We start from the raw sequence: 17306 nt of genomic DNA, 5'->3' as shown, positions 1-17306 counted from the left end.
CAGAGGAGCCTGGTAGGCTGCAGTCCATGGGGTCGCTACGAGTCAGACACGACTGGGCTACTTCACTTTCACTTTTCACTTTCATGCATTGGAGGAGGAAATGGCAGCCCACTCCAGTGTTCTTGCCTGGAAAATCCCAGGGATGGGGGAGCCTGGTGGGCTGCCGTCTGTGGGGTCGCACAGAGTCGGACGCGACTAAAGCGACTTAGCAGCAGCATAGATCTCTTTTAGTGTTATTTCCAAATTATAACTAGCTTCTTTACCTTCCAATTCTTTAGTTTAAATGAACAGATTTCCAATTGACTAGATGGAACTTTGTTGGCAAAGTAATGTCTCTGCTTTGTAATATGCTGTCTAGGTTGGTCATAGCTTTTCTTTCAAGGGGCAAGCGTCTTTTAATTTCATGGCTACAGTCACCATCTGCAGTGATTTTGGAGCCCAAGAGAATAAAGTCTCTCACTGTTTCCATTGTTTCCCCATCTATTTGCCATGAAGTGATGGGACCAGATGCCATTATCTTCCTTTTTTGAATGTTGAGCTTTAAGCCAACTTTTTCATTCTCCTCTTTCACTTTCATCAAGAGGCTCTTTAGTTCTTCTTTGCTTTCTGCCATAATGTTTGTGTCATCTGCATATCTGAGGTTATTGATATTTCTCCCAGCAATCTTGATTCTAGCTTGTGCTTCAGCCAGCCTGGCATTTCACATGATGTACTATGCATTTAAGTTAAATAAGCAGGGTGAAAATACACAGCTTTGACGAACTCCCCTGGTGGCTCAGAGGTTAAAACCTCTGCCTGCAATGCGGGAGACCTGGGTTCAATCCCTGGGTTGGGAAGATCCCCTGGAGAAGGAAATGGCACCCCACTCCAGTGTTCTTGCCTGGCGAATCCCATGGACGGAGGAGCCTGGTGGGCTACAGTCCACGGGGTCGCAAAGAGTCAGACAGACTGAGCGACTTCACTTTCACTTTCACTTTCCCTATTTGGAACCAGCCCATTGTTCCATGTCTGGTTCTAACTGTTGCTTCCTGCCGTGCATACAGATTTCTCAGGAGGCAGGTAAGGTGGTCTTGTATTCCCATCTCTTTAAGAATTTTCCAGTTTGTTGTGACCCACACAGTCAAAGGCTTTAGCATAGTCGATAAAGCAGAAGTAGATATTTTTCTGAAATTCTCTAGCTTTTTCTCTGATCCAGTGGATGTTGGCAATTTGATCTCTGGTTCCTCTGCCTTTTCTAAATCCAGCTTGAACATCTGGAAGTTCTTGGTTCACATCCTGTTGGAGAATTTTGAGCATTACTTTGTTGGCGTGTGTGATGAGCGCAATTGTGGGGTAGTTTGAGCATTCTTGGGATTGGAATGAAAACTGACCTTTTCCAGTCCTGTGGCCACTGCTGAGTTTCTGTCCTTTATTGTGCTCATCTTTGCATGAAATGTTCCCTTGGTATCTCTAATTTTCTTGGCGATCACTAGTCTTTCCCATCCTATTGTTTTCCTCTCTTTGCATTGATCACTTCAGAAGGCTTTCTTAGCTCTCCTTGCTATCCTTTGGAACTCTGCATTCAGATCGACCATCTTGTCTTCGCAACTGCTTGTAGCTTTAGTGTTATTTATTCTTAGATGTTTGAGATTTCACCAGTGAAGCAATCTCTGGATTTTTTTTTTTTAACTGAGGATGTTTTACAGATTAAATTCTTTCAGTGGGTAGATGACTATTCAGATTTTCAGTTTTCTTTTTGCATCAGTTTTGGTCATTTGTGACCAAAATTCAGCCACTATCTACTTGATTAGATTTATTATCATAAAGTTTTTCATAATTTTATTATTTTAAAATACTTGTAGGAACTCTCTAATGATGTTTCCTCTTTCATCTTTGAATTTGTTATTAATATTTTATGCTTTTTCTTATTTTAGCATTAGCAGAGTACCATTGATTTTTCAATACTGTAATTTCCCTCCAGAAAGTAGGTATTTGATTCATTACTTCTTTTTTCTGTTTCAATTACATCAAATTCTACTTTTAAAAAATTTCCTTTTAGTTATTTCACGTTTGCTTAATTTTCTTTTTCTAGAGTCTTAAGGTGGATAGTAGATCGGGAGTCTATAAACTACCACCCAGGGCCCAAATCTGCCTGTCATCATATACTTTATACACTTTTATTGGAATACAGTAACATCATTTGTTTATGTATTGCCTGTGACTGCTTTCACAGTACAATGGCAGAGTTAAGTAGTTGCAACAGAGATAACATTGCCTAATATCTTAAAATATTTTGTATCTTACCCTCTGTAGAAAATACTTGGCAAGCACTTGCTTAATTCTTTGGTTTTAGATTTCTTCTTTTCTATTATGAGGATTTAAAGCCATAACACTTCCACTAGGCATTATTTTAACTATATTTCACAATTTTAATGTTTTAATTTTCATTCAGTATTTTTTCTAAGCTTGTCTATGATTTCTTCTTTGACTCGTAAGTGTTTCAGAAGTGAATTTGAAGATTGACCTTTTTCAGTGTAATGTCATGCGAACCATCCAAGTGTCATTGTGTTTTAATGGGTTGTTTCTTTTGAATTTCTGAGTACTATTTCATGATATGGATGTATGACAGTTTGTTTAACCATTCATCCTCTAAAGAACATTCAGGTTTTTTTCGAGTTTTTGGCTAGTACCCAAAAAAAAAAAGGCTACAATAAACCTTTTTATTTTTATGTGGACATATGTTTTCATTTCTCTGGGATTAGTGCCCAAGGGTGAGATTACTGGGCTAATATGGTAAGTACCTATTCAGGTTTATTAAAAAACTCCCACAAGCATCGTATGAATAGTCCAGTTTCTCCTCATTTTTATCAGCATTTGGTTTTATCTTTTTTTTTTTTTTGTAGGCCATTTTGGTAGGTATATAAGGATATCTCATTGTGGTCTTAATTTGAATTTTCCTAATGGATGATTCTGAACATATTTTTGTGTGCTTATTTGCTATTAGTATGTCCTCTTCAGTGAAATGTCTGGTTATGTCTTTTGCCCATTTTATAATTAGAGTGCTTTTTCACTTTTGAGTCTTGTGCATTCAGTATTCTTAGTACAATTCCATTTTCAGAAATGTTGTTTCCAAGTATTTGCTCTCAGACTATAGCTTATTGTTATGTTCTTTGTAGCAGAGGAAAACTGAATTTTTGTTATAGTCTAGTTTATCATGGTGTCTTGTCTAAGAAATCTTCACCTCACCCGAAGTCCCAAAGATTTTTTTCCTGTGTATTCTATAAAGTTCTGTGGGTTCAGTAACAGTTTTAGTCTAAAGTCAGGATCCCATTTTGAGCTGATTTTTATGTAAGAGGTGAGATCTATGTCCAGGTTTATATTTTTGATTATGAAAGTCCAGTTTGTGTTGCACCATTTGTTCAAAAAACTGTTCTTCCAGATCTAGAATGGCCTTTATTCTTGGACTAATTTTCCCATGCTTAGAAAGTATGCTGGATTTCTCCAAAATGCTCAGTGTGTCTACAGAAGTCTCTAGGCCCTGTGTGGGATGCAGATGTCTGTTATGACTCTTCCATAATTGTTCTTTCTAAGTTGTTCTCTTCTAACGTTGAGAGCTTTCACACATCACATACAGAGATTGTTATTCACCCAAAGGTTACTGTTCTCTCCATGACACCTTCCTCATAGGTGCTAAGTCCTACATATTCTGTTCTTCTTGAACTACAGCTTTAGTCTTGTTGAAATACTTCCATGTAGGAAATCTGAGTGATGGTGGGACTCATGTTGTTTGTTTCTTTTTCTTCAGGATTTATGGTCTCATACCCTGCATTTCATATGAAAATAGTTGTTCTCTGAATTTGTAAAATTTTCTAGTTGTTAGCATGGGAGGTAATTGTAGACTCTTTTAACCCCTTTAAGGTGAAAAGTGGAATTTGATATTTTTAATGTAGATTTGTTTATTGTATAAATTTCATTTTAACTGTTTTCCAGTATATATAATTTGTTTCAATATATTGGGCTAATATCATGAAACCTTTATTTTTTTTCTAATTTATCCATTATTATCGCTAAATAAGCATATATGTACACAGTCATTTGATCTTTGAATATTGACAGTTTTATTCCCCATTACATCCTTACACTTTTTTGTTTCTTTTTCTTTATTTTTAGTATCACCTAGTACCTCCAGGACAGTTTTCTATAGACATGACTGGAAAACAGTCATTCTCTTATTCACCTCAAATGAAAAGTTATGAATATGTCATCATTAATAATGATGTTTCCTATTTACTAAAGATACTTTTTATCAAATATAATACTTCTCTTGTGTTTATAATTAACTGAGTTACTATCACTATGAGTGTTAAATTTTATCTCTTTTTGGAGGGGAGTAATAGAGATGACCATGTGATTTTTTTCTCCTTTTTCTGTTAATGTGGTCTGTAATAATGACTTTTAATTAAAAAAATGTTAAACAAACCTTTACTTCCTAAAAGAAATCCAATCTTTTTATGATGTTATATATAGCTGTTTCATCTTTTGAAGAGGTTGCATATGATTTTTTATTAATTTGTCTTGTTTTATTTGTTTTTTTATTCCTAAAATATTTGGTAGTGTTTACAAACAAAGATGTCTGATTCTAGATTTCCTTTTGAGGAGAAGTTTATAAATTAAATTTTTACAGTTATCCCCAGATTTTCTATTTTTGTCTTGTGTGACTTTTGGTAGATTCTATTGTTATAGTTCACAATATTCTGTTATTATTATTTTAACATTCATGTAGTCTGTAGGAAAGTCCTTCCTTTTTATTCTTAATATTTATTATGAGTTTGCTTTCTGCTTTCCTTCCTTCCAAGTCTTGGCAGTGATTAATCAGTTTTATTCATATTGCCATTAAGAAATATTCACTATAGAGAAATAACAAGAAACTGTAGGTTGAGTTTATACCTTATTTCTTTTGCTTAGTGCAATGGATCTTAAGCATCAGTAGGCAACAGAGTTAAATAGGAGGCTTATTAAAACACATTGCTGAGCCAATATGTAATTCTAATTCAAGTCTAAAGGCCTGATAGTATAAGTTCCAGTCTGAAAGCTGAGAGGCTCAAAACCCCAGAAGAGTTGATGTTTCAGTTGAGTCTGAAGGCCAGCAAAGACCAACTATCAGGTAGAAGGAATTCCCTCTTATCAAACCTTTTTTTCTATTTACATTTTCAATTGAATGGATGAGGCACAGGCACATAAGGGAGGACAATCTGTTTTACTCAGTCTACCCATTCAAATTGTCATCTAATCCAGAAATACTCTAACAGACCTTACCCAGAATAATATTTAATCAAATATCTGGCCACCCTGTTGTCCAGTCAAGGTGACACATAAAATTAACCATTACACTAAGCGATCTTGGTACTGCTGAGAATACACTTTGAGAAACAGTGTTTTAAATGATCATCCTCCAGATCGGAACATTAATTCTTGATTATCTAAGTTCTCTTCCCAGGCAATGCATGGATCTCAGTATAGCTTAACTTCATTTAGTCCAAATTTTGTAACCACATTTATACATGTATATGCCTATGTTTGTGCATGTTAAATTTTAAATGCCTCAAGAGAATACAATTACTGTCTTACTGGTCAACATGTATTTATATTTACCCAAATGTTTATCATTTATTTTTGCTCATCATTTTTTTGAATGTCTGACTTCTATGTGCTATCATTTTCTTTCTTCCTGAAGAATACTCCTTTTGTTTTCATTTAGAGTAGGCCTGCCACTCATGAATTCTTTCAGGTTTTTTTTTTTTAACTAGAAATATTTGAAATTCACCTCTCTTTTTTGAAAGATATTTGAACCAGAATAGATTCTTTTTTGGCAACTGTTTTCTTTTAATGCTTTGAAGATAATATTCAGTATCTTTCATTTCTTTCTGTGCTTTTTTTCCTTTCTTTTTTTTTAAAGAAAGATGACTTTCATTCATAGTGATGTTTCTACAATACACTAAATAAAGATTGGGAAATTGAGAACCCTTGCCCTAATGTAGGTATTTGCTCCTAGAGTAACAGAGTAGGGGCAAATACTGAAAGCTCTTTATCTTTAGCAAGTTTGCAAAGCCCCACCATTTCCCTTTTTCTTGCCTAAAAATGTTCTCCCAGGATATTCTCTTTAAGTTATTAAATCTGAGTTCTTGTTTCTCTAAAGCTGTTGACCCATATAAAAGAAGGCAAAGTTAAATTGCAGTACTAATGGTGAGGCTTTGTGTACAAAAAGAGAGAGTTCAGATCATGCTAATTCCAAGTTAGGAAAAAAAGCATCCTTTATTATATAATTCTATATTATCCCATATTATATAGGATACTATTATTATTATATAGGGTATTATTATTATTATATAGGATATTATTATATATTACTCCGTAATTCCTCTTTATTCACTTAAAAAAATAAAATAGTTTCATTTTAAATGCTAATCATATGCTACACATTTTTTTGTGATTTTTTGTCATTTATGGTTTCCTTATATATAGCAAAAATATTACCTAGCACTGTGGAAGAACTCTTATTATTGTGAAGTATTGTTTAATTCCTTACTGTACATGTCATCCATGTAGAAGAGTGTGTGCTTATCTAAGGTTACTATAATGATTTTGTTTTGGTTCAAATATATGAGTCACATTTTGTATGAGTAAGTATAGGTGTGTTTTGTTCAAAGTAACAGTTACAAGAGCTATCATTGTTGACCTCTCATTGTATGTCGGGTTCTTTTCTGTGCACTTCACATGCCTTAGCTCATTAACTCTCATTGGGGAAGTAGACTTATCATCTTCATTTTGCAGATGTAGAAAGTTTGATGTCCCAAGGTCACCTGGGTAGCATACATTGGAGTCAACCTTCCAATCCAAGCATTCTTACTCTAAAGCACTTACTTCTAAGAGAGATATTTAGATATAACCAAATTATTTATTTGAGCAGAATTATTGAGCAGAATTTATTTTTCAGCAGCATTATTTTCTTCATCCATGTTTTTATTTTTACATATCCTACTCGAGGTACTTTCAAGAATATCAGAGAGTGCTTATGTAAGGCCATGTAACTTGAAATTTAATATTAAACAATATAAATAATGATATAATGATTGGTAAATAAAAAGTGAGTGGGCTTATGATATAGAAAATGCCTGCTTTGGCAAAGCAATTCAGCTCCATCATACTGAATTCCAGTTATTCCCTTATTTGTCCAGCTTTTCAGGGAACTCTTGAGAACAAGAGTTTATTCTTTGTAACTTTCACAGTGACTCATATAGTAGGTATTCAAAACAGTTTTTCTTTGGTGAACAGGAGGATAGACAAGACATACAGCAGCTTCTTTTCTTGAAACTCCTAGAGTTATGGCCAGTATCTGTGGCTCTTGTAGGTGACAGGACCCTGTTTCCTTTTTGCAGTATAATCATTCTGATTTAGCTGTGGCCTTTCGAGTAGCTTTGTGACTAATGTGAAACTCTACATTGTGCGTTCTACATAAAGCTGTTACTATTTAGTGGGTTAGAATTGGACTTTTGTGACTTTTTTAAAAGTTTTAATTTAGAAGTAAAGTTTATTTGACATTTTATATTGAACCATATTTACTAGTCTTTATGTCTTAATTTCAACAGCATCACTGCAAAACTTGAAAGAGCTTTAGAAAAAGTTGCTCCTCTTCTTCGTGAAATTTTTGTAGACTTTGCCCCATTCCTATCTCGTACACTTCTTGGCAGTCATGGACAAGAGCTATTGATAGAAGGTATGATTTCTCTCTATATTCTGATTATTTTAGTTTCCTGTAATGTATCTATTAATCATGGCGTAACTTGTATTACTAAAGGAATATTTATTGCCAGAAGAATAAGAAGACATTGCTTCCACAAATTTTAGTAAGATATTCATGTATGCTTTCTCCTTATTTATTAAAAAAACAGAGTATTTTCATAATCAGTGCTCATAACAGAAGGAAAAACTTTGAAAAATTGTTGGGAAGGGAAACTCTGGCCCTTATAATCTCAATCTGTTAGGGCTGCTGTATATCCTTTTTTAGGTTGCGTGTTTGCTAAGCAATGATGTTTAAAATCTCCTTCTAACTATAAGATTGATACTTCTTTAAGTGACTTTGCTTAGTCACAAATAGCATGTAATATGACAGTCCTTAACTGAGAAAATATAAAGAAATACTTAACTGGGAATTGATGAAGCTGTTATCTTCTACTCAGTAGCAGCTTAAATGAAGTGAGAAGGCAAAGAAGATCAATTAACTGTTGGGAAGATTTAATACATACACCTGTATTAGGAGATTTGAAAAGTATGGTTGTCTGAAGCCTTGTTTCTTTAAAAAGAAGTTTTGACTTATAAATATTCATGAGCTTCAGAAAGGCGTAATCAAAATCTAGTTGATATAAGTAAATGATGGCTTTAGGTGCTATTCCTTGGATTTAGCAGATATATAATAAGCAAATATATTTATATATATATATATATTTGCTTTTCACTTCCTATTTACTGTAGACATTTTTTTGTACCTGTTCTATTATTGTCTTAATTGCTTTTGCACAATCTGTCTCTATTAGTGGAGACAGTAATAGTTAATAACCTGAATTTAAATCCTTGTTTCACTACTTTCTTAGCTATATGACTTTTGTGAGTTACTTAACCCATTTTGTAGCTTAGTTTCTTTCTGTAAGATGTAGTCAGTGATAATACTTCCACATAGAGGACTTGTGAGAATTAAATTTTAAATAATGCATATAAAGCTCTTAGAATAGTGTCATATGGTTGTCTTCTTGCTCTAGACCAAGTGCTGTTAGATACTTGGAATATATTAGTAAATAATAAAGATCCCTGCCTTGTGGACTTTATATTCTATCAAAGAGAAAACACAAATAAACACTAAACAAAATAAATAATTAAATGAGATAGCACATTAGAAGGTGGTACAAGTCCTGTGTAAAATGATAAGTACTAATACATCATAGGGAATTGGGATTATAGCAGTGTCAGGGTTAGGATGCAGTTTTAAAGAAGGATGATTAATTTTAAATTATTCAATAGAAAAAGTTACATCTCAGCAAAGACTTAAAGGAGATAAGCCATGCAGTTTACTAGAAGAGTGTCCTAGGTCAGAAGAATGGTTAGTGCAGTGACCCTGTAACACATGTTATAATTATAATAAGAAAAAAATTCAATAAGCATTATTGAAAAATAAATCTCAAATGTTTCCTTGTTACCCAAAATATTTTTTTCTATTATATATGTATATATTTTCCAGAAATTATTACAAATTTACCAAAGAAAATCATAAATAGTGAACAAAGACATGCTAAACTAAACATGGAATAAAGTTAGTAATGTAGTAATGTTACTGATGGATCCTATACTGTTACTAAAATTAGGACACAAATTCAGCACTGTTTTTCAGTAGCCAAAGCAAAGAAGGAATGAATTATTTGAAGTTTTGAGGCTTACATTATTGGTTTCTAAGTGATAATTTGTGACAATTTTAAATTACTATCAGATGACCTTTAACAGCTCTACGTTGATCAGTCAGAACCCCACATATGTAGCCAGCCCCCTTTTCCAGAATTTTGCATGGTCAGACATCTAGTCTGTTTCTTATTTCTTCCCAGCACTGCAGAGAAGATTGGAGAAATACCCTGGTAATTACGAGTTTTTTTTTCATGGGCTTCCCTAAGTTTACCTCAAAAACTCTGAATTGACTTGAAAGAGCATTAGGAATATTCCTATTGCATTTTTTAAAAGGTAACTATGCTAAAAATGAAGCATTAGAACAGGTTATATATTCAAAGTTCACTTTGTGTTTACTTAGCAGAATATAATTTTATTCCTTCACTTTTCTACATCTAATAAATTTTAATATATCCAATTTTTAAATTATGTTGATTTAATGTTCCTCCTTTTTCATTAAAATTATTTTTCTTAATAAAATTATGGTAGCAAATGGGAGATGTTGATTTAATGTTCCTCTTTTTCCATTAAAATTATTTTTCTTAATAAAATGAGATTATTCAGTTTTAAGTTTTGTTTTGTAAATGCCATTCCTTGACAAAATAGAAAGTTGACCATGTTAAGGTACAGTCCTCCAAATTTCTGCTAGGCTGAACAATCAAAAAGATCTAGAATTCTCTGCTGTATTCCAGAACAACATTTAGTATCCCTCACAATTTAGTCATAACCTTCCTTTTCAGACTCAACTAGTCTCTGTCTTTTTGCTAGAAGACATTCCTTGAACATTCAGTGAGTCACACATGTCCCATCTCTTTGTTTTTGTACAACTCTTTCTTCTGCACTGGATCTTTTTATGGTTTTCTTTCCTCAAAATTACTCTCTTCCATTGAGTCCTGCTTCAGATTTCTTATGCCAAATTAATGCCTTCTCGTCTGTTCTTCTCTGCTGTTTTATTTATACAGTATTAATAAAATTATTTTCATTTGTAAATAGGAAGTATTTTATTGGTTTTATTAACATTGCCTAGCTTAGATTCTTGTATGTAATATTGAGTATCTTTTTCTCTTGTACTTGAATAGAACATTATTTTTGTTACTGATAATGTTTAGTAGAGGTAAGTTTTGAAAATAAAATAAGGGGAGATAGATAAAATTTGTGTTCTGTGGTGAGAATTCCCAATATTGATCAATCATCTACACCCATAAGATGACTCCTTTATGTGCGCAAAATCTGCTTTTGCTCTCTACCCCAGCCTATGGAAGTTACGTATCCTGTCATGTTCTCATTCTTGAACGTGTATTCTTGATCATTCTTTCTTTTGCCCTCTGCTCCATTTCCCCTCTTTCCATAGTTTGGTACATTATTTCTCTCCTCTGAGAAGAAAAACTGTCAAACTGTCCTGAAGAGCAGGAGAGTTACATGATAATATCTTGCCTGTAGCTGTTGAATATTTCTGTTCAAAAATAATCCTTCTAATGAATAAATCTCAATACTTTTGATTTCATCATGTGTACATGGTAGGAACAAAACTGGATTTAAGTAACTGAGGATACTTTAGCATCATATGAAAAGAGAAAGCAATTACTCCTAATTTCAAATAATCATAAAATATATTTGAATTGCATCTTTTTTGTTTTTTTATTTTCAGTTTTTCTTAATTCAAATGTATCCCATTTAAGTTTTTCTCATAGAATAATTATCAGTAGTTTATACTGTCTGTGTCCTTTAAAACACATGTCAAAATAATATCCTTTTATTTTCTTAATTTGTCTATTACTTTTATTAGTTGACCTGTGTTAAATTTATTATTGTATGTTTCTAGAGTAATCACCGTTGTTCACATCTTTTAAGTTCATTTATTAACATTTACTGCTTTTGCATAGCTTTTGATGTGTGTGTGTGTGTTCCTCTTGGCAATAATTAAGAATTTTTTTACTATGAACTTAGGAGCTTGGTGAACTTTCTCTAAGAAAAGTAATAGCCTTTCAATTTTTAAACTAATATGTAAAAATTAGGGTAGATATGTATGCAAGTATCAAAATATACCAGCCCAAGATGACAGAACAACCTTTGATCCAAAATTGTTTTATTTATTTGGCTTAAGGAACAGTGGAGGATCCACTTCAGAGGAACCATGAGCCTTTTCTTAAAGGGTTGAGAACAGCCTATAAGTGAAGCTTAACCTTGAGTTAAGATTTAAGGAAGAAAGTCCAGTTGTAGTTTGAGTGCTGATATTAGATCTTTATAATTTTTATTCAGGAGGTCTTAGAACTACCATGAGTCTAGAGTTGCCATAGTAATAAAGAAGCAGTAATCACCCAAGTTAATTAGAAAGGAGGATGTTTCAGTGTGGGCATGTGTGTGTGTTTATGTGTGTTAGCCTAGTGCTCTTTACTCTGTCTTATTCCACAACAGCACAGAGTGGCTCTGAATATCACTGTTATATTCCGTGAGCATTATTTATATTTGGTTGAGAACTCACAAGATCATTACATATAATTTAATTATGATGGGGATACAGCAGTTAGTCTCATAAGCATCCAGAAACAGGAAATGAAATACAGATAGACTTGAGGCAGCCTAGAAATGGGAACAGGGAGTCAGTAACCAAGGCTATTCCCTTTACCTCTAAAGGCAGCTTCATATCCTCCTATCTTTGCTTGTCTCTGTTTATCAACTCAAATTTTTCACTTCAGACTAGCTTCGTTTTCTTAGTCATCAGGATGTGGCCCAGCATGGCACCCCATACTTGACTGTCAATGTGCCTGAATATAAACTTCTTTTACCATCTGACTATAGTTACTTCCTATCATGAGAGAATCTGAATGGCTCAACCTTGGGTTAGGTGTCTATCCCTGTCATAGTTAAGACTGGGGTCGGGGGGAGGAGCAATACTAGACATAATACACAACCCACCTTAGAAGCAGAGTTTAAGTTGAAACATCTTAGGAAGGGATAATAATCGTGCAGGAAATATCACTAAAGTATCTACTATACTTTTAGTAACACTGATAAATATTATTAAAATTATATAATACTCAAGAATATTTATAGTTTAAATTAAGAACATCACTGAAATGTTATGAAAGGAATGAGCCTACTAAAAGAACTTATATCACCTTTGAATTATTCACAGTAACAATATGCCCACATAATTAGAAAAACTTGAGTATGTTTAATTCAAAACTTACAAATTAAAATAGTTTCAGTAGTTATCCACTTTTAAAATTGCAATAATACAAAAAAGTACATGACAAATTATAGATGGTGATGGGAGCTTACTTTTTAAATATCCCTGAATTCCTCCATGAGCAGAACAGTGGATAGTAAAACAATAACCACAACAACACGTATACCTTTACATTAAAACCAGGTGACGGTGTATCCTACTGAACCCTAAAGTAGCCTGGGGGACAATCCAGCTATAACTAGGAGATATGCACACTATCAGCAGATGAATTGAATAGGATTGTGGGAAGCAAAAGAACATCTGAAGAATATGGTGTTGTACAACTACTAACTGGAAAACCCAGAAGGCTAATTTGAAAACAGCAGATAAAACAGGAAGATGAATCCAGGGGTTCCCTGGTATGTTTAGAAGGGGTGAGAGCATCTAAACACCATGAAAACTTAACCCAACCAGAGTTCTCTTCCAGGACAGAGTCCCACATTGAGGAGAAACTGCTACGAATAGAATCCAAATTGAGCAACAGAGAACAAAAGAGACAGAACATCCCCATAAAACTGGGGAAGACAGACAGAGCTAACAGAGCTCAGAAAGTAGACTCATACTTAAAAAAAACAAAAACAAAAACATAAAAACAAACAAGAGAGATCTCTAGAATCTGAAGAGCAAAAGAAAAGCTATCTAAAAATGATCTAAAAATTCAGATAACCCAACTTCACAAAAAATAGTAGTAAAAAGGATCAAAATACCATATTTTAGGAAAAGAAAAATGAGAGGAAGTAGAAAATACCTCTAAAGCCATAAATACCAGGGAAAAAACATGAAAAATTTTAATAAACATTAGGAAATAATATAGGATAAGAAGTAATTTATATCAGAATGTAGAGAAACCCACAGATATACTGATAGGAATTAAGAAAGAACTGGAAATAAAGGGAAACATAATTTTAGAAATTAAAATTAAATTAGAAGATATAAAAAAGTAAATAAGTTCACCAGATAAGGCTATAAGAAAAATATAAGGTAAAAAGAGAAACTATAAATATCAAAAAAAGTGACTTAAAGGGATGAGAAAAGATGAGAGTGAAAGAGGCAAATGTAGAATATTCAACATTCATACGAGTCTCCAAAATAGATAAAAAAGCAAAGAACAGAAAAATACAAGATAATAGGATCAGTAATTCACAGAAACTCTTAGCATTAAAAAAAGTTTTAAAATATATATATTTAAAAGGCACAGTGAATATCTGAGAAAATTACCTAAATAACCAACCTTGAGATACATTCTAGTAAAATTAATGGACTTTAGAGAAAACAAAACAAAACAAAAAAAACCACTCTGAGCATCTAGATAAAAACATCAATTAACTTAAATTGAAAGAAAATCAGATTATCATACTTATAACATCTTCAAAAAAGAGTTTTTCATAGGAATCAACAAGGATTCCACCTTGTTGCCTGTTGGATTAGCTGTATCACTTGACTCAACATTGACAGACAGATTGCCTTCATATATTATAATCTAACATGACCTTAGAATATCTTTGAGTATCTGTTACACAGTATATAGTGTATATGTTTAAGAATTTTACTTTAAATGCATAAAATCCTATTTTGCTTTGCTGTACTAGTTTCAGAAATGTGAAGAACAAATTAAAACACATGAAATAACACTTTAGTCAAGATTAACATTTCTTTAGTAATCTAAGTTGAATATGCATGCTAAGTCATTACAGTCCTGTCCAACTCTTTGTAACCTTATGGACTGTTGTCCCCAATGTCCTCTGTCCATGGGATTCTCCTTACAAGAATACCGGAGTGAGTTGCTATGCTCTCCTCCCTGAGATCTTCCCGATCTAGGTATTAAACCCACACCTCTCATGGCTCCCAAATTGGCAGACAGGCTCTTTACCGCTGTTACCACCTGGTATAGTGTCCTATAAGAGCTATTTGCAGGACTTCCCTAGCAGCTTAGAAGGTAAAGAGTTTGTCTGCAATGCAAGAGACCTGGGTTCGATCTCTGAGTCTGGAAGATCTCCCAGAGAAGGGATGCCTACCCACTCCAGTATTCTTGCCTGGAGAATTCCATAGACAAAGGAGCCTGGCGGGCTACAGTCAGTGGGACCGCAGAGTCAAACAGGACTGAGCAACTAACACTTCTTACTTATAAGCTGTTGACAGGAAGAAAGATGCAGTAGTGTAATATTTTGAAGAAAAATTCTAAAAGAGTTAGTGTGATCTTGACTTTGTTATGATAGAATCATAGGAAGTAGACTTGCCCTCCCAGTGTAACTAACCTGGAAAATTCATTTGATGGATTTAATGGCTTATTATACACTAAGACAATAATACTGAATTAGAAGTATAGGATTGTATCTTTAAAAACTGAAGTAGGAAAAAAGGACTAAATAAATAGGGAACAGAGCCATAGAAGCCTATGAGATAAACCAAGCAGTTTAACATACATAAAATTGGAGTCCAAGAAAAAAGAAGTTAAGATGATATGGGTGTATGTGTATTTTTTTTTTGAAAACATAACAGCCAAATAATTGGAAAGCTACAAATCCTAAGATCCAAGAAATTCAACTAACCTCGGTCAGGATGAACACAAAGGAAAGAACAAACCAAAACAAAATCCATGGAACAACATAATTAAACTCTTCAAAACCAGGTTTCAAGAGAAAATTTCAAAAGTAGTCATCAATATTAAGCAAACCAACTAATTTAAAAATGGCTTGAACAGATACTTGAGGAAAAATCACAGTAGGATGTGAAATAAGCTCATAAAAGATGGTCGATTTTATCAGAAAGTAAACGCAAATTAAAACCAGGTTGGCTGAGCACTACAAACATATAGAAGAATGACTAAAGTAAAAAATAAAATAAAATAATAATTCCGAGTGCTGGGGAGAAGTTGAAACAACTGACACTGTCATCCATGACTTTGAGACTGCATGATGGCAGTCACTGAGGAAGATAGTTTGGGAGTATTACTGAGTTAAACATTCAGTTATATGACCCTGTGATCCTATTCCTTGAAATTAAGGAAATAAAAACTTACTTTCATGCAAAAACCTTTACATGAATATTCATGGAATAGCCAAAACTGAAGAAAATGGTTTTCAGAGAGTTTTTTTGTTTTTTGTTTTTTAAAAAAAGGACTGTGGTGGATTCAGACAGCAGAAGAAAGGGACAAACTGTTGGTAAACCTTACTGCTTGGTTGAATCTCATTGGCATTATTGTGTGAAACAAATGCTCATCTCAGGGGTTCTGTATGTTATGTTTCCTTTTATTTTTTGGACATTCTCAAAACAGATCAGTGTTGACCAGGGTTTATAGATGGGAAAGGGTGTCATTGTAAAGGAATATTACAAAGGGTTCTTTGGGATGATTGTGATACATGGATCAATATATATGTTATATCTCACAGAAAGTTACCCACAAAGACAGTCAATTTTAACCTATAATTAAAATTAAAATTTTGAGATCACTGTCAGGAAAAACCATGATTTCAAAATAAAATTATCATCAACCTTTAGTCAGAAATTATGTGAATCAGAAAATAATGGAACATCTTTTAAGTTTTGCTAGACTTCCAAACTTGAAATTCTTTGTCCAGTGACAATACTCTTCAAAAAAGAAGGGAAAATAGAGACTTTTACAGACAGTTAAAAATAATGAAATTCATTGCTAGCACAGCAGCAAATACATTTGTGAAACAGGGTTGGAACTAGATACACACAAAGGAGAGTGTGGGAAATAGCTAATATATGCATATATATGAAATATATATGTTAACAAATATTTTTCCATCATAGGCAACTTCTAACAGGAAAACAGTATCCTCTAAAAGAAGAAATTATACTCTCATCATAAGTAAAAAGTTTCAAACTGCAAAGTTTTGTATTACAATATGGGAATCTCATTTTAGCTGATAAAGATGATTAAAGTAAAGAAGACATGATTTGTCAAGGAGAATGGTTTTACTAAAGCCTTCAAACTAGTATTATTTTTTCATTCACTAGAATTTTTATGACTCTCACCATATACTCATTGACTAGCTAAACTGGAAATGTATTCCAACAACCTGGTATAAAGTTCAGAGGAGGCAATGGCAACCCACTCCAGTACTCTTGCCTGGAAAATCCCATGGACGGAGGAGCCTGGTGGGCTGCCGTCTATGGGGTTGTACAGAGTCGGACACAACTGAAGTGACTTAGCAGCAGCAGCAGCAGTATAAAGTTAAAGACTGATGAAAATTCAGAGAAACCTTATTTACCAAAAGGATTTGCTGAATATGATACATATAGTACATCAAATATAGTGGTATGTATAAGATACTACATGAAGTATTTTGTAGTATACTATAGGCTGTGTGGGCGCAGGAGGGCCTAGAGGAGCTATCCCACGTTGAAGGTCAGGAAGGGTGGCAGTAAGGAGATACCCCTCGTGCAAGGTAAGGAGCAGCGGCTGTGCTTTGCTGGAGCAGCCGTGAAGAGATACCCCACGCCCAAGGTAAGAGAAACCCAAGTAAGATGGTAGGTGTTGCAAGAGGACATCAGAGGGCAGACACACTGAAACCATACTCACAGAAAACTAGTCAATCTAAACACACTAGGACCACAGCCTTGTCTAACTCAGTGAAACCAAGCC

At 33.7% G+C, this 17306-nt stretch overlaps 1 protein-coding gene across 5 annotated transcripts in view; it reads left to right on the top strand.

The window, feature by feature from the left end:
• The window catches only part of NBEA (neurobeachin), a 669183-nt gene that overhangs the window by 259791 nt on the left and 392086 nt on the right, over nucleotides 1–17306 (top strand). For all 5 annotated transcript variants that reach the window (XM_069601566.1, XM_069601568.1, XM_069601567.1 and 2 more), the window contains exon 33: nucleotides 7626–7753. In XM_069601566.1, the coding sequence (XP_069457667.1) occupies nucleotides 7626–7753 (128 nt within the window). The remainder of the gene's footprint in view (nucleotides 1–7625; nucleotides 7754–17306) is intronic.

This window comes from Ovis canadensis, chromosome 10 (genome assembly GCF_042477335.2).
Source record: "Ovis canadensis isolate MfBH-ARS-UI-01 breed Bighorn chromosome 10, ARS-UI_OviCan_v2, whole genome shotgun sequence".
Classification (NCBI taxonomy): Eukaryota; Metazoa; Chordata; class Mammalia; order Artiodactyla; family Bovidae; genus Ovis; species Ovis canadensis.
This window is presented reverse-complemented; position numbering and strand designations above follow the sequence as displayed.